Raw genomic sequence first — 26,179 nt, 5'->3', positions numbered from 1 at the left:
TTTATTCAGAACTGAATTTCAAAGTGACTATGAGAGTAAGGGCACACACAGGAACATGTGCACACCAAATAAACACATGGTTTAACTGAACCCTGCTAAGACAATCTGCCAAGTTTCACACAGGTCTGATTGCATATTCTCTTTCCTGTACTATTCCTAGCCCAGAGAGCAAACAGTGAGTTGTGTTACTCAATAGCAAGCACAGCCAAGTACTTTCTATTCCAGCTGCAATCAGAAGAAGGAATCAAATTATAATTTTCATCTTCCTTTTTCTAAACACTTAGTTCCTTATTCTCCAGAATAGACAGAAGCCTTGCTGGGGAAGGTAAAGAAATGGCAAAAGTAGTTTCCGGCCCAACAGATACTTTCAGTATGAGGATTTTCTTGGTGTGGGGAGGTGTGTGAGTAAATGTCTGTAGAGGTAGAAAAAGAAGTTGGAGTTTAGGTGACAGCCTGAGAGCCACAATCCTCACACTCTTGGTGTTTGTGCATGTCTGCCTCCACACAGATGTCTGTGTGTATGTGCAAAAGCAAAGTCAACTTATACAAGAACCTTCTCGCACACAGTACACAGCACATGTGTAACTAACTCCTGCTCTACACAGCCTCTGTGCTGCGAAGTAAGGTCTTGTTCTAGGCTGGGAGGTGTAAAGTTAAACATATTTGCCAATGTATTCTGGCTAACACATTCAAATACTCAAATGTAAATAAATCAGAGTGTGTTTTAATAGGTGCTATACAAGCAAATTAAAGCCTAACCTTACCTCAGACTTTCACTTGACCAGTTTAGTACACTAAAAGGCAGGGCACCTCTTTGCCTTTCAAGTTTAAGAGAGTGTAACAGAAGTAGCAAAGAAAAAAAGTTTTGATATACAAATTAAAATAGAAAGATTAGTATTTTGAAGGCTTAGGTATTACACTGCTTATGAGAGAGATTTGATGGAGCTGAGGGCCTCTCTACTGCAACATTTCCATCAAGAAGAAATTGGCTTGTTGATCAGGTACTGGCATGCAGCCCATTTGGCAGCTAACCAATTGAGTTGCTGGGAATTAATTGAGACACAAGACTTACCTAAAAATTTGGCTTGCCTTAACTGTTTTTTTCAAAAAGCCCCACAACCATCGCCAGTGATTTAGAAGACTTTATAGGGCAGCCCATAGATGCTTGTACTGACTTGTGGTTGTCAGGGTTATTACAAACAGATGAAGCAACAATCTGTTGTCAAGGAGATCCAGCAGATGCAATACAGGTTGGAGAAGAAAAGTCCTGCAAGGCTTTGAGCAATAGAATTTGCTCAAATCCTCATTGCTCTTCTTCTCTATTGCCTTGCCATCAACAAGGAGTTGGGCTGTCTATTCAAAATGACAGAGCAGAACAACAAAGAGTGGCCATCAAAGTGATTCAGCTGGACAAAACAAAGAGGCCTTGCTGCTGTGGCTACATTCAATGAAAGCTGTCACCTTTACAGAGTAAGCATCAAACCATCTCCACATTAAATTAAGGAATTTAAGTCTCAACAGCATAGGACTTTGCTTTAAAAGCCTGATGAGAGTTGGAAGCTTGACAGCTGCCTTACCTTCCATTTTAACATAGAGACCAGCTGCATTTTACTGTGTTCTCTACTTTAGGACAGTGCTGGACAGCATCAAACAGTCACTCTTGACTTGGGTCTCAGTATAGGCTACAACTTTTCTATTTCCACATTAAAAGCACTCACTCTACCTGCATGTAAAATTATCAAAGCTTGATAAATTTTATGCCTGAGGAGCACCAGAATATGATTCTCTGGTCTCTTAAAGCCCATCACAACAGGAAATAAACAGGAGGTAAAAACCAGGGAAGCTGCATGCAGTCAATTTTTTAAAGATTATGAAAGGGAGAAGGACAAGCAGCACTTAGCTCTGCAAAGAGTCACAAAAATATCTTCAAGTCAAAGTAACTACAATGAAAATTCTGGATTGTTTTCATTTATTTGTTTCATGTGCTGGTTATGCATTCATTGATATTTGAAGGTGAGGAGAGAAGAAGCCACCCACAGAAATGATTTTTCTGAGAGAAGCTATTATGAGTTTCCTCTGTGCCTAGCAAAAACCAATAGCTGGCTAGTTCTGAGAACTGAAAACCTATTAAGCCATTTAAAAGCTGGGTCTGCCTCTGTGAAATCCACATTTTAAAGACTGGCAAGCATGGGAAAGCTCTCTCTTGCTTCCAGCTTTGAAGAGGTAAATGGGCGCCGGTCAGGCTGGCGCCACTCTGCTACAGCCTGCGTGGCCTGGCAGGGCTGAGGGCCACAGGGCCCCAGCTGCTAACATCTTGCTAATGCTAAGACCTGCCCCACTGCTGGCCTGCGCCAAGCTGTAGTCTGCTAGGCCATGGGACTGGCTACAGGCCAGGCCAGACCCCCTCAGTGGTGGCCTGCGTGGCCCTAGTGGCTGCTGGGCAGAGACGAGAAGTCATCGGCCCGCAGCTGAAATTGATAGAAGCAGGGGCCAGAGCCAGAGTGGCTGCCACTGTTCTAGCTAGGCCCCCTAAGATCTTAGCACAGCCCCCAGTGCGGCCTGAAATCCATCACCGTGACTGCTTCAGCCACTGCCCGGCAGAATCCCTCACAGAATCACAGAATTCCATAGGTTGGAAGAGACCTTCAAGATCATTGAGTCCAACCTATGCCCCAACACCTCAAATAAACTATGGCACCGAGTGCCAGATGCAGTCTTTTTTTAAACACATCCAGGGATGGTGATTCCACCACCTCCCTGGGCAGGCCATTACAATATTTCACTCGTTCAATGAAAAACTTTTTTCTAATCTCCAGCTTAAATTTCCCTTGGTGCAGCTTAAGACAGTGTCCTCTTGTTCTGTCAGTTGCTGCCTGGTGAAAGAGACGAACCCCCGCCTGACTACAGCCACCTTTCAGGAAGCTGTAGAGAGTGATAAGGTCACCTCTGAGTCTCCTTTTCTCCAGGCTGAACAACCCCAGCTCTCTCAGTCGTTCCTCAAAGGGCTCGTGTTCCAAGCCCCTCACCAGCCTTGTTGCCCTCCTCTGGACATGCTCAAGTGTCTCAACGTCCTTCCTGAACTGAGGGGCCCAGAACTGGACACAGCACTCAAGGTGCAGCCTCACCAGTGCTGAGTACAGGTGAGGAATGACCTCCCTGTTCCTGCTGGGATTCCTGATCCAGGCTAGGATGCCATTGTCCTTCTTGGCACACTGCTGGTGCATGTTCAGCTGGCTGTCACAAGTACCCCCAGGGCCCCTTTCTACCTGGGCACTGTCCAGCCACACCGTCCCCAGTCTATAATGTTGCAGGGGGGTTTTGTGGCCAAAATGCAGGACTCAGCACTTAGACTTATTAAACTTCATCCCACTGGACTTTGCCCATTCATCTAAATGCAGAGGTCTCTCTGCAGAGCCCTCCTCCTTTCCAACAGATCGACACACACTCCCAGCTTAGTGTTGTCTGCAAATTTACTAATGAAAGACTCAATACCCTCATCCATGTTATCAATAGAGATATTGAACAGAACAGGCCGCAGCACAGACCCCTGAGGAACACCACTGGTAACTGGCCCCCAGCTAGATGCAGCACTGTTCACCACCACTCTCTGGGCCTGACCATCCAGCCAGTTCTTAACCCAGCACAGAGTCCTCCTGTCCGAGCTGTCGGCTGCCAGCTTTTCCAGGAGTGTGCTGTGGGAGAAAGTGTCAAAGGCCTTGCTGAAGTCCCAATAGACAACATCCACAGCCTTTCCTGCATCCACCGGGTGGGCCACCTGGTCATAAATGGAGACCAGGTTGGTCAAACATGACCTACCCCTCCTAAACCCATGCTGGCTAGGTCTGATGCCCTGGCCATCCTGTAAGTGCTGCATGATGACACTCAGTATAAACTGCTCCTTAACCTTAACAGGTACTGAGGTCAGGCTGACTGGCCTATAATTAGCAGGATCCTCCTTCCCACCCTTTTTGTGAATGAGTGTCACACTGGCCAGCTTCCAGTCATCTGGAACCTCACCAGTGAGCCAGAATTTCTGGTAAATGATGGAGAGCAGCTTCACAAGCTCATCTGCCAGTTCACCCATCACCCTGGGATGGATCCCATCTGGTCCCATAGATTTATGAACATCGAAGTGGCTCAGCAGTTCTCTGACTGCCTCCTCCTGGATAACAGGGGGACCATTCTGCTCCCTGACACCATCTACCAATCCAGTAGATCACCTGTCCTGAGGACAAGCCATCTTCCCACTAAAGACTGAGGCAAAGAAGGCATTAAGCACTTCTGCCTTCTCCTCATCTGCAGCTACTAAGCTCCCTCCCTCATCCAATAAAGATCAAAGGTTGATCTTACCCTTCCTTTTACCATTAATATATTTGTAAAAACATTTTTTATTGTCTTTTACAGAAGTTGCCATTTTAAGTTCAAACTGAGCATTGGCTTCTCTAATTTTTTCCTACATGCTCTAGCAGCCCCCCATATTACTTCCTGAGAGACCTGACCCTCCTTCCAAAGATGATACATCCTTTTTTGTTCCTAAGTTCCTCCAAAATCTCCATTCCCATCCAGGCTGGATGTTTGCCTTGTTGACTTGTCTTTCTGCACAGGGATAGCCTGTTCCTGTGCCCTCAAGACCTCTGTTTTGAAGCATGTCCACCTTTCATGACCACCCACAGGCCTGAGAAAGATACTAACTCTTTCACTACACAAATAAAACTTGCAAAACATTAATCCTCTCTTGAGTGAGAGAAAAGGACAGAGTGAAAACACATAGCAGACAATATGAAGACACCAAGGTCAGTAAAGAGAGTCAAGTCCCAAATAAAAATAGAATAAAGACAGGCCTTAGTATTAAGCTGAAAATTATTTTAGTAAAGCCATAGAGATAGACTATGATACACTAGAATATCTCCTTTAATTCATAAAAAAGTATACGAGGATAGAATGTTTAAACTGTAGACATGAGCAGAGGCATCCGTAATGAAGCCAAGCAGATGTTGAAGTAGCTGTGATCCCACAAGAAGCTTGAACATAGAGAGAGATGAGAGTAATAAAGACCCTTTGCCCTCAAGGAAAGTAGAAGACCTCTGTTCCTAAAAATGAAAATAAAATTTCAAAGATAAATAAAGAGAACCTTTGCTTTTGAACAGCTCATCCTTAAAACAGTACTCTATAAATTAACATAGCCCATAAACTCAGCTGTAGGAAGGCTGTAAAAATGAGAGGAACTACACAATTACAGATTTTCCAGGCAGCTGCTATTTGTAGAAATTAAAAAGCCACAAGAGAACTATTTCTTGTGGAGAAGTCTCCATAGCATAGCAAGAGAAACTCCTTTCCCTACAACAACTGATGAAAGACTATTTTAGAGGTAGCACCTGACTGAAAATCTCAAGTTTTGTGTCTATGTTGTCACAGAGAAAGAAAAGAGATTGTAGAGAAGGGAGGAGAAGTGTTCTGAAGGTTTTATTCTGATTCTTATTATTCTTTTAGTTCTGTTAATAAAGTTTTCTATATACATTTTAAGTTTTGAGCCTCCTTTACCCTCCTGCTAATTCATATCTCACAGCAAGAAATGAGTAAATAATTGTAGTAGGTGTACTAGATTTTAGCCATTGCTGAACCCACTACATTATTTAGTGCATTTGCTGAGAAAAATTAGCAAACCTAAAACACTACATTTCATTTGTTTGGTTTGGTTAGGATCTACTCCCCCCAAAATTACTGTATTTGGTTAGGCATTTCTGATGAATAAAGCTCTCTGAAAGTATGACTTCAGCATCATGTTGGTGCAAAAGTATTTGGCCAATATAAAAAAACATGCAGAATTTTTTTGATTGTTTCCTGAAATCATATCAACTAAAGTTGTTGCTTCTCCACATTGCTTTTCCAAGTGTTAAATTGGAAAGGTTTCTATATTAGTTAGTTTGCTATTTTTCAGAGCTTTGTTCCCAGAAAAAGAAAGATGACCTTACCTTCAAAGATAGTACACAATAAAGTCTCTTTACATTTTTCTATGCCACAGTTACAACATAGAATGGGAAGAATGCCAAACCAGGTGATGTAAAATGGATTAGCTGCTTTGTACAAAACAGTTCACATTATTTAAGATAAGGGGAAGCTTAAATTCAAAGTTCAGAGTAGAGACTGAGACTTTCCCCAAAGTGATTCAAATTACATGGGATATGCAGGGGGCCGTGAAGACTAAAATCTGATCATCATAGTCATTACCTGTGTTTGCAAGTATCTGTCACAGATTTTTCACAGCAGACTTTGTCTTTCATTTTTCTGAAACTACATATTTCAGCATTAGTGTGAAATTAGTTAGCCTCCCAACTAGGCAGGCTCAGACCAGGGACTATAAGGCTCTCTGAGGATTGTCTGAAATCTCAGAGAGGCTTGTGTGATGTGAGACAATGAGGTTTCTGTCCTTGCCACTCTTAGTGGTGTCACAAATGACCATTAGGAGGTAGTGAATTGTGATGAAAGGCGAACAACATTACCTCATGGGCTGAGTCCGCAGAGCTGTCTTCAAGTCTTCAACTATTTTGTTTTTCATTTCTGTTTCTTCTTCATCGAAAGCATACAGAGTCTGCATCTGTTCACAAAAGAAGGTAGCAATTAGGAAAGCCTGTGTGGAAGCTGAGACATGGCAGAAATTATGAAAAAACAACTATCCCATCAACACATGCAGAGGTGCCTGCTAACCTCTCACTAGGAAAGCAGTGCCTCAGCTACAAAACTGAATCCAGATGAGGCTGCTCATGTGGACTGGCAGCAGCATACCACTTTGCCACACTGGCTAAACTAGTGTTCTCAGATTTCCCCCAAAAAATCACAGTTGCCAGTAGGCTCACAGAAAACTGTCCCTAATTTGGAGAAGCAATCTGCTGTGGTGATCTATGGATGTGTGAGGCAAAGTTTGTAGGGAGAGGCAATATCTTCTATTAGAGTGACATGACTGGAGGGATTTGGGGTGGAAGGAAAAAAACTCAAACAAACCAGACTTATGTATCAGGTTTCAAAGCATAAAATCTTCTTTTCAAGCCTTCAAGTACCCTGAATTACATTTTCTGTACATACACGTTTGACTTCTCTCCTCCATGCAAAGTATATCACCTGTTTTAAGACAATGGTGTTCTCTACACACTTCGCTCTTGCTAATTAGGAACACTTACTGCAAAAAAATGGAGCATCATAAAAATCCCTATCCCTTTTTTTAACAAATAAACTGAAACATATGAAGCCTAGATTTCCTTCCCCCAGTCCTGTATGCAGCTTGCAATAACTAGAGCTTGCAGTCAACTGGAACGGAAGTTGCTGTGGAAGATTGTACATTAAGGTGAGAGACAATGAGTAGAATACACACAAAAAAATTATGGTTCTCAAAGTCAGACAAAGCCCTTAAAAAAGTGGTATATCAGAAGATTAGGGTTCCAGATCTACACTCAGCACCACTGCAACCTTGTCATGTGAACCAAGACTCTTCTGTGCCCTTTGCATATATCATTCTGGCTCACAAGTCCCATGTGTGTCTTTTGTAAAAGTCAAGACTGAATGCTGGAAATTCTTAGCCTATACCTATGTCTTCCTAGTTGCTTAAACTGTAAAATGAGAGGATAAATGACTCTCTTTTTGGCAGGATTTCTTGTGGATATTACTCAGTGGTATCTGGAAAACAGCTCTGAACCTCTTCTCCAATGAATAACCCAATTAAACTAGTGTCATCTATCAGGGATCTGATATTGTACCTCCCTGTGGTGGAATCTGAGTAGCTACCATTATGGCTCATTACAGCAAAATATTTCAGTCTTTATTTTACTGTTTAGTAAGCATCAAAGAAAACCTTTCTCTCACTGGAACCTCCTTTAACCTTCCGCATCTTTGCTACCAGCCCAACACCTCACTTCCCTTGAAAGGGTTCCTGCTGCTTGCTTTTGCAAGTCATGTGATGCCAACACATGTCAAATCCTGATGATGGTCATTTGGCTGCATGCTGTTGCTCTCTTTTGCTGAACAGCTGGCATGGGGAGATGTATTTAACTCTAGGGGTCCTCTCTCTGATCCACGCTAAAGTCAAATTCACTCAGTAACAGAGCAAGCTATTTTCTGCCCTAATGGAATGACAGAGCACTACTGATGGAAAATGAGCTGTTGATGTTTTATCTTTTGCCAGCATCCCCTGACAGCCAGAAACATAAATTGAAATTCTTAAGCTAAGCCATATATGATCCCCCTCTTCAAAAAATAAACAGAAACCCTGAACAGGCATTATGGATGACAAAGTCCTTGGGTGTGATTTGGGGTTTGATTCATATTTTCTTGGGTGACAGCCCAACTAGTCATCTTTCCTTTGGCCTGTAAACGTTCTCATTCCTCCAATGGCTTAATTTCTCCTCTGAGCCACTGTGGGGGGAAAGCAAATGGATGGTAGGAAGGTGCTCAACAGTGCTTTGTTCAAAGTGAAAAAGGCTCACTTCCAAATGAAACAAATACAAATAATTGCTTCTGCCTTTACAACGGAGAGTGATTATGGAAAACCCCTTTTTTAAAGCTGCATGCAGGCAGCCAAGAGCCCTTCACTTCTCGCTCTTGTGAATGGCCAGGAATTCAAATCCTCATGCCCTCGCTAAAGACAGACTGGGTTTGCATTGTGAAATGGATTTCTTGGCAAGAGTTATAAAAAACATAACTGTCTGTGGGAGACAAAGGGGAGAGAACTGTCATTATTTGAGGTTGGATTTCATTCATGTTGCTGACTGATGAATTGCTTTCCTGAAGTACAAATTGCACTTGAGGACTAATGTCTACTGGGCTCAGGAGGCAGATAGTTACCATCAGTTAACCAAAATACCAGGAAGCAGAAGCAAAATATTGCCAGGTTCTTTTCTAGTGCCTCAAAGGTAGTGTATATATAGGGCTCTTTTTATAAGCACATTTCGTATATTTGAAGTTTTCCAGATCAAGTATATCACTTTGGAAAGTATAGCATCTATTTACTTGATTTGCCAAAATCAAAAAAAATTCAAGATTTTGTGAAAGCAATCATTCATGTGGATTTTTATATGTAAAACTTCAGGTAGTATAAGAAATTATTTTGAAATTTTGGCTCCAGTTAAAATGAAATACTTCCTATTTTTTAAAAGCACACATTTATTTCCACAACTTATCCTAAAGGCTAATCATTCCCCTAAACTGCTGGGAAGGAAAATACAAAGACCATAATGATAGCACGTGGGGAAAAGAGGGAAAGAGAAAGAGAAAGGGCATAAACCAGCATCAACAATACACAGTATAACAAATCTAATTTTACTTAATAGCCTCACATGTGTGAAATGAAAAAGGTAAAAAGCAAAAAGAATGAAGAGCAAAAAAGCAACCTGGATGTTCTGACTTCCCATTCTGACTTCCCATTATAGTCAGTTGAAATTCAAGGTGCATCACATCTCTAACTACATTAAGGCTGAACTAATAGAATAAATTATTATTAGAACAAATTTATTTGAAGAAACTATAAATCACAAACTATGAACAGATGTAATTAAAAAAAAACCCTGAACTTTTATGCAAGTAAGTTTAAAGTAGTATAGATGTAATCTAACTTTGGTGGAAAGAGTTATCATCCACCTGCTAAATTCTGCTGAAAGATATATATATTTTTTAATCTCCTGTGAAGCTCCTCTGCCTTAAACAAATGTTTTCTGAGCCAAGGAAAAGGGCCTGGTTACAGCTGTACTTACTAATCTTGACCCGTCTCACACTCTCTACTGCGCCACCTCTCCAGAAAAGCTGGATTTTCAACTACTGCTCACCTGAAAGTCTCTCTGTGAAAATGCATTCACAGCCAAGATCATAAAAGCAACACAGTGCTGTCAGAACTTTTCCTCCACAGGAAAGTGAGAGCTGTGTTTATTTGTGCTGCCAAGCAGTGTCATGGGGCAAGGAGGGCCGAGGGAGCACAGGGACATTGCTTTACGTGTGCTATTAACAGGGCATGCTGTATAGATAGAGCAGCAGCTGCTCCATTTTTAAGAAAAGAAACTTCTGTGTTTTGATGAATCAGCAAATGACAATGACATTGATAATGGAAACAGTCTTCTATTGCGGGCATTCCCCATCCCCAGTATCATTTATAGGATGCAGAGACCAGGGGACTAGACAAATTAGGAGGTTTCACTTTCAAAATTGAACATGATTAGCAGCTGCCCCTTTGTCTTAAATGAGTGGTCCCGAAGACAGTGTGTCAATGTTCTACTTCTTTCGAGTCAGGCTACCTGGAGTCTGGGACAGTGCTTCCACTTGCTGTGAATTGTGCACTAGTAAAGAGATACATTTTTAGACATTTGCTCTTGTGAGAATTTGATTTAAAATATGTAAAAATCTGAGAAGTCATAGCAACAGAAACAATTGTGGGAAGAGAACCATGCATAAAATGCATGTTTTTTTGAATTGGATCAGGAATCTGTGACCTGAAGTGCTTCCTAACATAGTGGTCTAAGGTTACAACCAGAATGTCAAATACTGTTAGGAATCACCACATTGCTGCCAAACATAATTTGTGAAGGGCAGATACAGTGGGTAGCACTTCAATGGGGCTTCTGAGAAAGTGATCATTAAGCACAGAAGCCCTGGCCTGCTGAAATCCATAGAAAGATGCTATTAACACGAAAAAGGTGCCATTTCCACTCAATCAGCGAATAGGACATATTTACCAAGCTAATATATATGAGAAAAGAACTTCATAATTAAACAAAAGGACATAAATAAGGATGTGAAAGACAAATATGAAAGATTCTTATGTGATGAATCCATGGAAGATGCAAAGACAATATTTCACTGAAAGTAGGATTTAAGGCATTTTAAACGAACACTTCTGTGATTATTATTACTACTTCAACTCCAATATTTCTTGCAATATTTCACATTAAAATATGGCAATACCTGATAGTTCCCAAGAGACACAAACTGAAATACATTCGATATTGTCAGAAAGCAACATGAAACATCTTTTTAAACTCCACTTGGATGCAGTTTTAAAAAAAATGCACCACTAAATTTAGAACTGAAATTATATGGGACCCAAAAATAACTGTTTGAAAATTATAAATATCAGAGGTCTAAATAATAATGAACAGAACACATCTTTTAAAGTGTGTTGGAGCTGTTTCTTAGCTGGATTACTCCAGTTTTCTATTGATAAAATTTCTGCAAAATCAAGTCAACTCGGTTTCACCTGCTGAAAAATGAAGCAATCACATGGTAAATCAGAAGCAGGGGTTTTAACCCCAGTGTGTCTTCTCAACACCTCAAGCATAAGAGTGAATCATGAGTCTTGAAGCCAAATAAAAGTTTATCAACCATTCAGACATTGGCATTCAGGCATGCAAACAACATTACCAGGGCTGGTGTTTATTGGTGCTCTTAAAACATGTTTAAAATTAGAAACATAGGCCAAAATATAGACTCATTCCATGGAACTGTTCCAGATTTACAACAGTGGGGTACACATATTCACTCTAAGTTTACATCAAGGTCATTTAAAGACTAACCCAAAAGTCCCTGAAATCAATACGCCTTGGATCAAATCCTACCAGAAGTATCTGGCTCAGTAACACCGCAAGGTTTCAGAATAATTTTTTTTCCTTAATGGCCCTTGTAGAATAAAATTGTTCAGTCAGGAAATCAAAGCAGAGTCAGTGCCAGTCACTAAAGCTCAATGTCTTTTCTAAAAATAAGTCCATATTCTTCTATTCCCTTACTCTGCCCCATGAAAATATGGCATGAAGGAACATTATATTTTTGTTTATTCGGGACTCTCAGTAGAAAGCAGCTTTTATTTTATCCTCTTAAATGAGTTATTACACCTTGTAAATCTTAGGTTGTTTTATTCAGCAAGACATATTTCACCATGAGAAATAAGAAATACAGCATTACTGCCACATTTAGCATCCATTAAGACATTAGTTTTATGAAATTATTTTATAGCTCATAACCTCAATACAGAAGGTGCAGAGAAGCCTTCAGAAATCTAAAACAAAAGCGTAAGTAAAAAAGCAATGTGTACTACCTAAGATGCTAGGAAAAGAACTCTATCATCATTTTTGCACAACCATCATCTAAAGCTGAGTAGACACTGCACATGAGTAATTGGAGGAAAAATTTGACTAAAATTCTGTAAAAGGATCAAATTTCAAAATGTAAAATCTACCATATCAAGGAGATCAGTGAACATTATATGCAGATATTCTGATTTTGCTGGTGACCAGCTCTACTGGATGTTCCAGGGGAAGAGACTCACTATATAGCTATTGAACACGGACAATTTAAAAAGGTTTTTCTCAAATACTTTTTTGGCTTGTATCTTATGTCTAAGGTGTTACAGACATATGCACTTTTATTTATGTGCTCTTATATTACTGGATTTATCTTATATAAGCAGCTACCTTTTCTTTAGTTCTTCTACTAAACTAAGAACCCAAGTGTTATTTTGTAGACTGATTACAAATCAACTTGAAACCGTACCACAAAATAAAACTTCACCTAGTTTTTAAATAGTTGCTTTTCTGATTCATCAAACATTCTCTTCAATTTTCATTTCAGACTCTAATTTGGTTGCCTTCAGTGCTCAGTATTGTAGAAATAGAAAATGGAAATGCTTATGCTTTCTAATCTACTCGAGCTCTTTCTTATGTAAGCCCTATTTTAATCAGTTATGGGCTAACATTCTTCTCCTTTGAGGAATTCTTCTTAAAGAAATACATCCGTATGGTAGGAAATCTTCCCTGTTTAGCAGGAGAGGTAACTTACTGCTGCCATGGAATTAATGCGGTCAATGTAGTAGTCTGGCCAGCTGGTAGCAAGCTTATTAGGATCTTCTTGTTCCTGAAACAGAAAGTTAGGCAAGGTTACACAAGATGACTTTACAAGATGAAAGCCAGTCAAGAACCACTTGGGATTCTACATTGCTCTGCTCTTTATTATCTCCCCCATATTATTGTACAATGCACATGGACGTGTGGCATTTATTACAAACATTTCTGAAAGTGTAAAGTTAGCACTGTCACCATGGTATGTCAGATAAAAAGAATCCTTTTCAGCTCAGATTATCCAACACAGAATACTAAAGTTTGATGGTGATACAGTTATCTTTGGCATCTAAGCAGCAAACCTCAGTCCCTTAAACATGTTTCCAAGTAGAAAGATAGCTCATTTATAGATAGCAGGTTTACATTTTGTGTCTTTATACTGACAGATCATATAAATTATTTGGTCTCTCTACTGTTATGGTGATGGTGGAATTCACCAACAAAAGGGTTTAACATCTGCTATGGAGAAAAAAAAAAGGAACTTGAAAAGAAAATAAAGATGGCATCATTTTGATGTGATAAACCAAAATAAAAATAGGTTCAGCCTGGACATTAGGAAGCATTGTTTTACCAAGAGGTTGGTCAGACATTGGAAAAGGCACCCTAGAGAGGTGGCTGATGCCCCAAGACTCTTGATTATTTAAGAGGCATTTGGACAATGTCCTTAACAATCTGCTTTAATTTGATCAGTTTTAGTATTCCAACACAGAATACTAAAGTTTGATGGTGATACAGTTATCTTTGGCATCTAAGCAGCAAACCTCAGTCCCTTAAACATGTTTCCAAGTAGAAAGATAGCTCATTTATAGATAGCAGGTTTACATTTTGTGTCTTTATACTGACAGATCATATAAATTATTTGGTCTCTCTACTGTTATGGTGATGGTGGAATTCACCAACAAAAGGGTTTAACATCTGCTATGGAGAAAAAAAAAAGGAACTTGAAAAGAAAATAAAGATGGCATCATTTTGATGTGATAAACCAAAATAAAAATAGGTTCAGCCTGGACATTAGGAAGCATTGTTTTACCAAGAGGTTGGTCAGACATTGGAAAAGGCACCCTAGAGAGGTGGCTGATGCCCCAAGACTCTTGATTATTTAAGAGGCATTTGGACAATGTCCTTAACAATCTGCTTTAATTTGATCAGTCCTGAAGTGGTCAGGCACTTTTACTAGGTGAATGTTGTTGGTAGCTCCAAATGAAATATCCTTTTCTATCCTGTCCTAATCCTATCATATCCTGTAAAGTCAAGCAAAATCTCAAAACACCCAAAGGAACACCAAAGCATCCCCTACTTGCCTCCCATGTAATCCACCTGAAACTCTTCAGTAGACTAATCTCAATCAACATTCTAAAAGAAGACCTACACTGACTCAGGAACCAATTATTTTTTGTTCCTTGACTGCTCAAAGGAAATTAGATTTCCTTCTAATGAATATATTTATTTCTGCATAGGTGTAAGTGTCACTGGTAACATGAAGATTTCTTTCCAGGAGTCTCATCTCCCATTACAAACTACGAATAACTAGTAACAACATTCCTAGCATATAGTAAGAGATTGAACCACTTGACTCATCCTAAGGATGACCAAAGGTGTATGAAGACTGTGTGGATCTTGCCAATGCTGTCTGTGCATGAAAGCTTACTCACACTGGAAAAACTACCCTGGAATATACATAACAAAATTAAAAGTGTAGGTCTATCTAATAGTACCTCAGTTATTGCGACCTTATTTAGCTTAGAGATGTGAAATATGCCTCTATGTGCCTCCTGTTGAGCCACATTCAGAATGCTACCTTGCTACCTGAATTTCCTGCCAGGGTACATACCAACACAATTCTGCACAACTCAAAATCTTCATAATTTGAACTAAAAACAAAGTCATGACTGAGATTTAGATCTTTATCTCTCTTTATTCCACTGGATTTTCAACATGTAAACTAAAGAAACATCTCCATTCATGACACTAACAAAACAGTTTTGTCCTCATCTAGAAAAGGACTGCAGTGCAGACACGTGTCAATTCAGTGTCAGGTCACACAGTACAGATCATGAGTCTTTATTAATCCCTTGCACCCAACTGAACAACTAAGAAGTGCAAAAAAATTAAACAAAGCATCATACAGAGGGATATCACTGTATAAAAATGTGAAAGGCTGACAGAGTGGTAAGAGATACCAACAATATCAGCAATTGCTATGCACACACCATGTACCACCTCATGTGATAATAGATGATGTCTCTCAAATTAGGTTCTGCTAAATTTCCTTACTTTCCTTTCCTAGCCACAATTAGCAGGAATCTGACAGACCCATATCTATGACAAATAGTGCATTACAGAAATATGTGACTCCCTTTCAATAGCCAGTTAGTGTCCCAGTGATGTGCTGGAGGCAGGAAAAACACACATGAAGGTCATGCACAACAGCCCACTTTATTGAGACCTCTTCCCCTTACATAAGATCAGAAGGCATGTACGGTTAATCCTCATTTGTTGAGCCAGTCGCCACCTGGCCAGCCAGCCAACAGCAGCCTGAATCCCCAACGGCCTGGGCCTGCTCTCCTACAGGCATCACTGGTTGAGTTACATAAGCAAGGTAATTATGTAATCAATCACATGCCAGTTACAAAGTTGGGATTATTTATAACTGTAAGGCCTCCAGGTCAGCTGTAGGCCACCACAGTTCCTCCTTTGTGTTTTTAAATACACAAGAAATGTCTGTCATCCTCTACAGGGCCCTTGCAGACAAGATGACAGACATGGCATTGTGTAAAAACCTCAAGCTATGCCTTGAAAAGCTTGAAGGAGGCCTTCAACTCAATTCTACAGACCCAGCCCCTTTTCAGTTGCTGATGTACACCATATACCTTTAAAGTCGTACCATTCACTCTCAGGACCTGTCAGGCAGAACTGCTAACAATACAAGTTATCAAATTGGCATGCTGCAGGCTTATAGATTAAAGGCTACAAATTTACACTTAACTCTAAAACAAGAAACATTTCAACTCTCAGAACTGTAGGAAAAACTACAAGGAAAACAATCTGTCTCAAAATTTTCAAGTCAAGTCCACACATTCAAATATGTATAAAACCCTCATGTCCATAAATAGATAAAATCCTTAAACAGACTTGTCATCTCAAGAAATTCCAGTTCTCTGTATGGCTGGTGTACAAGTTGTTTAAGTCATTGCTCCTCAACATCTGCTGCAGGATCATCATGAGGATATTGTCTCTGGTCCTGAGCATGATGTGGGGCAGGACGGACACACCTGGCGGGTATCCAAAGTGTTCTGGTGTCTGTAGAAATGCATGTATACCCACGTCCCCATGTAATGAGTTCCCATGGAGGACCCCATCCCACTTATTGGTGATAATGTTTTTTACCATGACTTTAGGTCTAGGTAATTGAGCATCACCAGATGACTGCAAGGATAGAAAATGATTCATGATTGTTGGGTTCTGGGATTTCTCTAGGACAGTTAAATGCTTCAAGGTATAGATGGCTTTGGCTACTCTACTTTTTGGGGTCTTACCACACATTCCCCCTTTTTATTTTCTAAAATACATTTTAGAGTGCCATGGGCACAGTAGACAATGTCTTGCCCTGTTGCTGAAGGGGGGACATCTGTGTGGTGTTTTATGCCCCATAGCTGAAGGAATTTTCTACTGTTGCGTGCAGTGTAAGCTGGGCCATTATCTGTTTTTATGGTATGTGGGATACCCAAAGCAGCAAAGGCGGATTGCCAATGCACAGTGGTATCCCAGCTCCTTTCTCCAGTATGTACAGTAGCCCACATAGCAGAAGAAAATGTGTCAATTGACACATGCACATACTTTAGTGTTCCAAATTCTGGAATGTGAGTCACATCTGTTTGCCAAATCTGTAACACTCGTAGGCCATGGGGATTAACTCCCAACTGTGGTGGTACTATGTGACCTTGGCAAACAGAGGAGGAGTTGACTGTGTTGTAAGCCTCCAAGTTTGATAACATAAATTATCTCTCTGCAGGGCTCGCACACCTTGATGGAAAAAAGCATGCAAAGCCTTTCCTTGTGCACGTGTGTCCAGTTGTGGCGTTGCCCAAGCAGGGCTCACTAGACGATCTGTTTGGGCATTGCCCTCTGCAAAGAAGCCTGGGAGATTTGTGAGACTTCTAACATATAAAATATAGTAGGGACAATCTCTGGCCTGGTTGGTATGCCACAGACCTTTCAGTATACTGAATAATCGTGCTCCATCAATCATCTTGAGCAGGGCTTGGTCCAGTCTTTGTGTTATATCTGTGACATAGGTGGAGTCAGTGATAATATTTAAGAAGCCTTCAGAAAACACTGAAAGGCCATAGCTACTGTGCATAGCTTATAGCACAACTTGTGGTGACTCATTTTCAAAACCTTCCAGTTTCTGCCATTCATTTTCTTCTTTCCATATCACAGTGGCTCTTCCTGTTTTCCCAGACCCGTCAGTAAGTACAGTGATCCCCTTTAGGAGTATACTACTATTCAATGGTTTTAAGGATATTTCAGTAGTCCCACCTAATTGCAACAATATGTGACTTGGTAGGTGGTAGCTAATCTGTCCTGAGAAATTTTGTAAAGCACTTTGTAAAGATGTGCTGTTGGCATAGCACAATTCAAATTGTTCCTGAGTCACAGGTATAATAATTTTGGAAGCATCTTTTGCAGCCAATTGTAAACTTCTTTGAAGGCATTTAATGATTAGTTGAATGATCAACCCAAAGATGGTAGGTGCAATCTTTTTAGGCTGATGGGGTAGAAATACCCACTCTGAGACATGCAAAAGGTCAGACCACTGTGTATCCCATTGCCCTATGATAGCTGTAGGATGGAAATAAACAATGGAAATAAACACAGTAATACATATCCAGTGAACTTGTCTTTTTGCGACAGCCTACTCGACTATTCCAAGAGCAGGTTTTGCTTCGGGTGTTAATTTTCTGGGAGAATTCAGACCAGGATCATCTTTTAGAATGTTAAATAAGGGTGCCAATTTTGATGTAGTCAATCCTAGATATAGTCTGATCCAATTTATGGTACCCAAAAGTTTTTGTGCATTGTTTAGAGTTTGAATTTCTATTGAGAGTCAAACTGTTTGTGGCTGTATGGTCCGACCTATGATTTTGAGTCCAAAGTGTTTCCAGGGTGGTTGTTGTTGCACTTTTTATGGTGCCACTTGCAGCCCAAATGTTTTTAATGCTTGCATCAGGCTTGGTTGGATTAATGAAAGATCTTTTTTGATTGGGGTTGCTATTAAAATATCATCCATATGATGGTAGCTGTGCACCCCTGGAAATAGTTCTCTGATTGATGATAATGCCTGAGCCACGTACCACTGACAAATCATGGGGCTGTTTTTCATTCCTTGTGGCAGAACTTTCCATTGATAACACTCCACTGGTGCAGAGCTATTAATGGATGGCACTGTAAAAGCAAACTTTGGGGTATCATTTGGATGGAAAAGAATAAATAACAACAAAGAAACAATCCTTTAGATCCACAGTCAGGATGTCCCAATTGACAGGAATCATTGTAGGGGATGGCATGCCTGGTTGTAGGCCTCCCATGCTTTTCCATGACCGCATTGATTTTTCTTAGGTCACGGAGTAACCTCCATTTCCTGGATTTATTTTTGATGACAAATACTGGGGTATTCCAAGGCCTTGTAGATGGTTCTATATGCCCTTTGAACCAGTTGCTCCTGCACTAAAGTTTTGAGGGCATGTAGTTTCTCCTTTTCTAGGGACCACACAGGCTGAGTGGTGAGCCATTTTAGGGCTTGTGTGGGATTATTTCATGCTCTTTAAAACAGTGGCCCCTGTTAAAAATCCGTTCCTACCTGGACTCCCCGTGCAGAAAGAACATCCCTCCCCCACAGGTTGAGTGGTGCTGCAGTAATGTATAGTGGTGGGTGGTAGCTGTTTAACCTTTGGGATTTTTGACCAACAAAGATTTGCTGCTCCAGCAGCTCTGTGTGGTTCCCTCAAGGCCAGCAATGGCCACTCCTATAGCTGTGGTGGGCCATGATAATGGCCAGGTGTGGGCAGAGATGATGGTAACAACTGTCCCTGTGTCAACCATCCAGATGACCTTTATTTGCAAGGGCATTGCCTGAGGCATTGTAGCAGTGAACACCATATTAAGTCTTAGATCATTTACGACCTGAGTCCAGTACACCTGGGGTTCTCCAGTGGATCCAAAGCCTTGGCCTTCTGACTCTATAGACTCTGTTTTGGGGACAAGAGACTTAAAATTGATGAGTTGGGTGATTTGTGTTTTAATAATATTGTCATTAATAATTATTGATTGGCATTAATAATGCCAAGGTGCGCAAAAATACCTTGTAGAGTAGCACTGGATCTTCTGATCAGTAGTGCACTCAGTCCTCGCCCAATGGGCCTGCAAGCCTCAAGAGGGACCCTGTGTACCTTTAAAGTGCTTATGGTTGTTAAGATGGATGTGGAAACATCCATTCCAGTTGTTCTTCTGGTCCTTCCTCTGAGGTGGTTACATAGGCTCTGACAGGAAGGCCGGAAGATGCTTGTACCATTGTACGTCTCCCTTCTGTGCTGAGTCTTCCATTTCCCTGGTTCTTAAAGGAAGGTCTGTCAGAATGAATTTGGGATCTCCATTATCTGATCACTGAAATGGTTTTTCCTCACTGGCTACTAGCTGTATTCCTTTGTCCATTAATTGTCCCTGGTAATGTAGACTTATGGGGACAGCTGGCTTTTTAGGTGGCCTGGTTGTCCACATCTGTAGCACGGGGGTGTCACTTTCACAGGTGCCATTATGGAGTCTGCTAACAAGGACATGTTGTGGGCACTGGATCCAATCTTGGTGCATGCATTTATTATCTCATCCAAGGATGGCTTCTCATCTGGCAACAGTCCACATTACCATTGTCCTTGGCCAATTGTAAAATCAATTGGTTTCTGGCCTTGACGTTTGTTAATATAATTTGTTATAATTTGCTATAATTTGTTATAATTTTGTTATAATTATATATATTATAATTATTGTATATTATATTATATATTTTTATATAATATAATATATATATTATATTATATATTATATTATATTATATATTTTGTTATAATTTGTTTCTCCATTGCATCTTGCAGTCTTTCTATGAATTGTAGATATGGCTCGTTAATTCCCTGTCTGATCTTTGAGTAGGTCTGAGTCAGATTTGCCACGTTTGTTTCCTTAAACAGTGCTTGCATCCCCAGATCCTTTACTTGTGGCCAGCACTAGTAGATCTAGCCTGGCTTGGAGCCAAGGGCAAGCTAATGGTGGTACTCCTAAAAGCTGAGAGACCCCTACCTCATAACGTGGGTCTTCTCAGGGGACCTTTAGGTTCTTTGTTCCTGTTTTTCTGCACTGCTGACTCAAAGACCATATATTGGACTGTTGTAAACATTATTTGGCAAGCTGTTTAATATCAAAGGGAGTAACCGCCTCTGTTGTTAAAAACCGCAGGTGACAGCAGGTGAGCCTAGGCCATACTCGGCTACAAGGTGACACAGTTCTGAAAGAACTGGCCACTGAAAGGGTCTGTAATTAGCCGGTGTTTTTCCACTACCCCTTATTATTGGGTATGCTTCAATTGTGCCATACTCAGGTTCCCAACTTCCTGATAATGGCACATCAATCACTTCTACAGCTTCATAATTCCCACTTGTTATCGCTGCTAGCTTTACTTGGTGCCAAATGCTGAGTGGGTTGGGCAGGGCTGTTGGCACTTTACATGACGGCTTTGTCTTGGGGGTCCACAGAATTACGGTGGCTCTGGCTTACAGTGCCTCTAACAGGTGAGTGTTCCACGGGTGACTCCAGCTCCGGTAGCAGCAGTGCGTGAGTGACTGTGGCAGCAACTTCTGGACCCTGTGGTCTGCTGCTGCTTCCAGGCATGATGTTCACCGGGTATCCGGGCACCTGCGGTGAGTTATTTCCAGGATCCGCCCACAAACTGGCTCTGGTGCTAGGCACGGCTTTTCCACGGTCAGGATCTACTCCAGGGCAGCTGGGCTTGGCTGGGGTGGGTCCTGCTGTCTGTACCTCCTGGCACGGGATAACAAGGCAGCCTCTAGGTGCTCTACAGGCAAGGTGTCCCGGCACACCATGGCGGCTCAGTCCGGCACAGCCGTAGGGTGCTCCATGGGCGAGGCATCTGGCACACCACAGCGGCTTGGTCCCCCGTGGCTGTTTTGCTCCTCCAGGAGCAGCAGCCACACCTCCTGCCGGCTCTCCCAATGCCTGGTTTTCCTCATCCATCTCGAAAGGCATCCACAGGGCCCCCTCTGCTGCTCTCATGTTCTGTTCATTCTGTAGGTGCCTTAGCAGGTCCATTATGAGTCTCCATGTCTTAATAATGCTGATGGCAGCCTCATCTCCAATGGACTCTACTTGAAGTATGAGCCTGCCAGCCCGGTCCCATGTGCTAAAATCTAAAGTGACCCCTTCAGTCACATCCAGTTTGTGTCTTTTGCACCAAGTTAGCAGGGCCATTAGAGCCTGGTTGTCATACTTTAGACCGCATTTCTTTAGCAAAAGTGTCTATACCTGGAGGGTAGCTGTTGTAGTTATTAGTTTGAAATGTATCTTTTCCCATCTTTTAGTTGTGATTTCCCACCCCCCCAGCTTCTCTTTCTCCTAACTGTTTACCTGGCATCAAGTTACCATGGTTACTGAAGTTTCTCTCCTCAGCCCCACAGCGAGAGGCTGGATAGAGTAAAGAGAGGACCCTGCTGGCATTTACAGATGCTTGAAGTTTCTTTAGCCCAGGAGACCTTTCTTTCCAACACGGAAGTTTGTGACTCTGTTTTTCCTGTCCCAGAATGCCTCTGAGCTATGGAAGCTGAGAGGGCATGCTTACCCTCCCTTCCTTTCCCTGTGTTGCCAGGAAACCAGCTTCCCCCCTCTCTGCCCCTCTGTGGAGAATACTCCTACACCTTTGTGGGCATTTGAAGAAGTTGGTGTTTGTTATTTCTTATCTTGGTGTGTGTAACCTTGATTTGTAGAAAGTTTGTAAGATGTACTAACTGAGAAAAATAATTGGTTCTCTCTCTGATGTTCCCTCCCTCCAAGAAACCCTGTTAAAAGAGACCCCCCAGGCCCCAAATCCTTGGTCTCTCATCCTTTGGATTCCCCTTCACAGAAATAAACTGTGGAATGCAAACCAGAGAGAGAGTCCCCCCCCGATTTCTTTACTCGCTCTATAGACTTGACTTCTTGAAGAAAATCAGTGAACCCCACAAACATATGCTGGCTCGAAACCCGAGTGAAGAGAAAGCTCATCACTGAGCTAGCTGGGCCACTCGAGAAGATCGAGTCACCTCCTCTGGTGTCGAGCCCCATGGTCCCTCCCAGCAGCTTATTCTTAATTCCTCAAAGAAAGAGGGGGTCTGGACCTAGACACGGCTCTCCATGCTGTCTTCCCCAGCTCTACACACCGCATGTAGCAACTCTACATGGTGGCTTTGCCGGGATTCCATGGCTTTACACACGATGCGTAGCAGCTCTGTACACTGCAGGCGGCTGTTCCCGCTGCCTTCCTGCCTCCTCCGCTCTACACGCAACAGCTTGTTAAAATAATTTTGGGGGTCACCTGATGTTGCAGTGATGTGTCGGAGACAGGACAGCTAAAAACACACATGAAGGTCATACACAACAGCCCACTTTATTGAGACCTCATCTCCTGACATAGTTTGGAAGGCATGTGTGGTTAATCCTCATTTGTTGAGCCAGTCACCATCTGGCCAGCCAGCCAATAGCAGCCTGAATCCCCAACAGCCTGGGCCTGCTCTCCAATGGGCCTCACTGGTTGAGTTACATAAGCAAGGTAATTATGTAACCAATCACATGCCAGTTATAAATTTGGGTTTTTTTATAACTGAGGCCTCCAGGTCAGCATTCATAAGTAAGAATGGCCACACCACATGTTTTTGGTAGAGTGCCTTTAGCTGCCCTTTTCTGTGCAGAATAATACCTAGTGGCAGTCACAACACTGACAACAGCTTCACACTTGGCAGATGTTAACCTTGCTTACGAAAGACAATATATTATCTTGACAATAGAAAAATAAATTAAAAATTATAATAGATAAATACAGTATGACTTTTATATGATAATCTTATCATCCTCAAAGAGAAAAACAGAAATAGGGAGCTTATCTAGAAGTATACAGTAAGGTCATTCTGCAGGGAACCTGGCTGAGCCACCCATCTGAAGTGCAAGTGCTCATGTGACCTGAAATTTTTCTCTGCAGAGAATTATAAAAGTCCTAGTGACAACCATAACAGTTTGCAGAGTACACCTGACAAGACCACTTTCAGAACAGTCAATACATGTATTCTGAATATTTCTCCTGCCTCTATTCTGTATTCCAAATAAAGAAATAAACACACATAAAGGAATGCCTGAACTCATCCTTTATATTCCAAAATAAAATTGTAGCTTATTTTTTTGTCCTTAAGATTCTTTAGAGGGAAAAATAAGTATAAATTCTTGAATGGTACAGATAACATTTCTAGATGTCTTTGTTAAACATGCAGACTGAAAACCATCAGGATAGATACACTCGGAAAAAATCAAAATTCTGAACAATTTCCTACCTGAACCCAAACCACAAGAAATCTCACAATCAGAACCAATGACAAGAAGATTCTGATATTCTAAAGTATATCATGTATGATTAGCTTGACAATGAGGCAAGGTCCTTGGCATATCCTGCTTTTGACCATTCTCCATTCATTACAAATTAGTTGGAACTCTTAGTCTGTAAGTATTTTTTTATTAAAACTGGGAAAAAACATTTCAGTGGAACACAAAGTGTAATTTTTTTTTCCTGAATTAAAGCCCAGAGAGAAGATGTACATTGCTGAGGTTAAAAAAGTTTTAGCAGATACCCCACTAAGCAGTCCTCAATTTCTGAAGTTGTTTTGGTATAGAAGCATATTAAACGGAAGAGTCCATTCAGTCTCACTGATCTTGCATACTCCCCGCTCACACCAGAATTTTATGGTTGTCAACATGTGTTTAACTTTGCTGGAATAAATAATAATATTGTAGTTAAAACCTGGTATTCTATTTCAATATAAAGTCCCAGAAAGCTATTTATATTCAGGATGAACCTGTAGATTTCTATTCAGCCCCATGAAGCCATTAGACTTATTTACAGCAATCTCCTGAGTGACATTTTCAACAGATCTCTTTTGACAGAGAGTCACTTCACACTTGTAGCATCAGAGCAATTGGGAAACAAACCCCCCGAACATTTAACTGCCTAAATTACATGAGTTCTGTCCATGCTAAAAGATTGCTGTACCAGGCTTTCTCTCAAGAAGGGGAAGATGAGTTGAAAATAAAAAGCAAGTAAGTCTGTGGTGTAGGGTGTAACAACAGGAGGTTTTTGTGTTTTGTTTTTAATACATTCAGAGAAAACTGCTAGGCAACTTGAAGATAATGGCAAAATGTTTCCCTTGCCCCAAGAGTACAGAGAAGGGCAAAAAAACCAACCAACAGAAAAAAAAGTAAAAATGAGGCTTTAATATATAAAGCCACATAGGTATTAAAAGCTGGAAACAATAACTCATCAGTATAAGAAAAAATATTAGCTGAAGGAATCTGTGGGAAATTGAAAAATAGAAAATTCCACAGATTCTGAGGGGCTCAATCTGCAGCCTTAGAAAGAGCTTAGGTTATTGTAATGATGAAGGAACACAGACATTGGGTAGAGAAATTATAAACTTATGTTCCTATAGTTATAAGTAAGAATATACATAGAGTATGTAAGAAATTATATTAAGTAAAATAGTTTGAAGTTTGAACTGTAATAGTGTGATTTATAGATTAGGGTAGAGATCTAGAAATTGCAATAGAGGTATGTGTATGAGTACATGACCTGTCAGCTTAGTGGCTAAGAGACAGACACAGAGCAGCAAAATTAAGCAAAGGTGATAGGTTAATAAGTAAAAACAAGTTTCATGTCAACTTCCTATTGGACCAAAAGGCTATATATATTGCTGTGTGGAGAAGAAACCTGTGACTACCTTGGGCTATGGCTGACTTGTTGCTCCTCTAAATCTCACGCCTTCAGACTGACATCTTATCTGGCTACTTGAGCAATAAATTGTCTCAAAGCAAGGTGGTCCCATGCCTCATTTTTCATCTTGACAATCTATTAAAGCAAAGCCTTCTTTTAGCTCCTCGAAGAGTGTAAATATTACATTAAAAAACAGGCACCAGCTTGTGGAATTTATAAGGGGGCTTATCATCCTTCACCGAAGTAACAACTATGTAACTGCTATGAAAACAGGACCTTGATACTATACAAGCCTGTAATATAGCCAAGGTATTATATCGGCTTTGACACTAATTTGGACAGGCTCCATGACTTGGTGGAAAGTGGAACTTACGACTTTATCCCAAATAGGACTTAATGGAGTTCTGCAAATATTTGGATCATCTGAACCAATCAAAAATGAAAGAAAATAAAGCAAAATGTGCTCAGCTCAGCTGATCTCGAAAACCTTTTCTGAAAATCCTGGGAGACTTGATCCACTGGGCAAGCTGTTCTCTAGAGACCAGAGACTTTTACTGAATGCCATGTCAGTGCAACAAGTCTTTGCAATACAAAGATTTCCATAACACACTCAAGCAAGCCAATGTCTGTCAATTACAGACCACTGCCTTTGTTGCAACACTCTAAAAAGAAGTATCTAACACTAGTGTTACAAAGATCATGCAGAATGCCAGATAATCATCACTTAGTGGATCATGAAAATTAAAGACACTATTTATATGGTGTTTATCCAAGATCATTTCAGTCTTGAAAGAAAGAGCACAGGGAAAGCCTGTAGAGTAACTGCCTGCACTGAAGCTCTTTTGGGGTAAGCACTGGGTTTCAGTTTCCAGTGATGGCACATTGTTATTTTACTCTGCACCAAGTCATCTCCAAAAATATTTAGCAGCTCTCCAGAGCACATCCTGAAATTCTGAGCATGTCAAAGCATTAATAAATACATCCACAAAATTAGCAGCTTTAGAAGGTTTCTTTCCTACAGAAGGAGACAGAGGTATATATTCTGACATGACAATTCAAACCCATTGTCAGAGTTAGAAACAGACTGGCACACTCTGATACTAAACCCAGTACTCCTTTATTTTTACTATCATTTATATCAGGTTGTTTTTGTGCAATGTCAACGGATATTAACTCCCCAGGTTCTTGCCATCCCTGGGTGTCTAACCACTACACGGATTTTGCCATGACCTGCACACACGCACAC

The 26,179-nt window shown here is 40.9% G+C and overlaps 1 protein-coding gene across 7 annotated transcripts in view; it reads right to left on the bottom strand.

Annotated features, from left to right (window-relative positions):
- The window catches only part of DAAM2 (dishevelled associated activator of morphogenesis 2), a 221,564-nt gene that overhangs the window by 77,747 nt on the left and 117,638 nt on the right, over positions 1 to 26,179 (bottom strand). For 6 of the 7 annotated variants that reach the window (XM_086869239.1, XM_086869254.1, XM_086869245.1 and 3 more), the window contains 2 exons: positions 12,805 to 12,879; positions 6,501 to 6,595 (listed from right to left, as the gene is read on the bottom strand). In XM_086869239.1, the coding sequence (XP_086725365.1) occupies positions 6,501 to 6,595; positions 12,805 to 12,879 (170 nt within the window). Of the gene's footprint in view, positions 1 to 1,072; positions 1,173 to 6,500; positions 6,596 to 12,804; positions 12,880 to 26,179 lie in introns of those variants that run through there. The other variant, XM_086869278.1, reaches the window with a different exon arrangement.

This window comes from Cyanistes caeruleus, chromosome 2 (assembly GCF_971803275.1).
Source record: "Cyanistes caeruleus chromosome 2, bCyaCae1.hap1.1, whole genome shotgun sequence".
NCBI classification, from domain to species: Eukaryota; Metazoa; Chordata; class Aves; order Passeriformes; family Paridae; genus Cyanistes; species Cyanistes caeruleus.
This window is presented reverse-complemented; position numbering and strand designations above follow the sequence as displayed.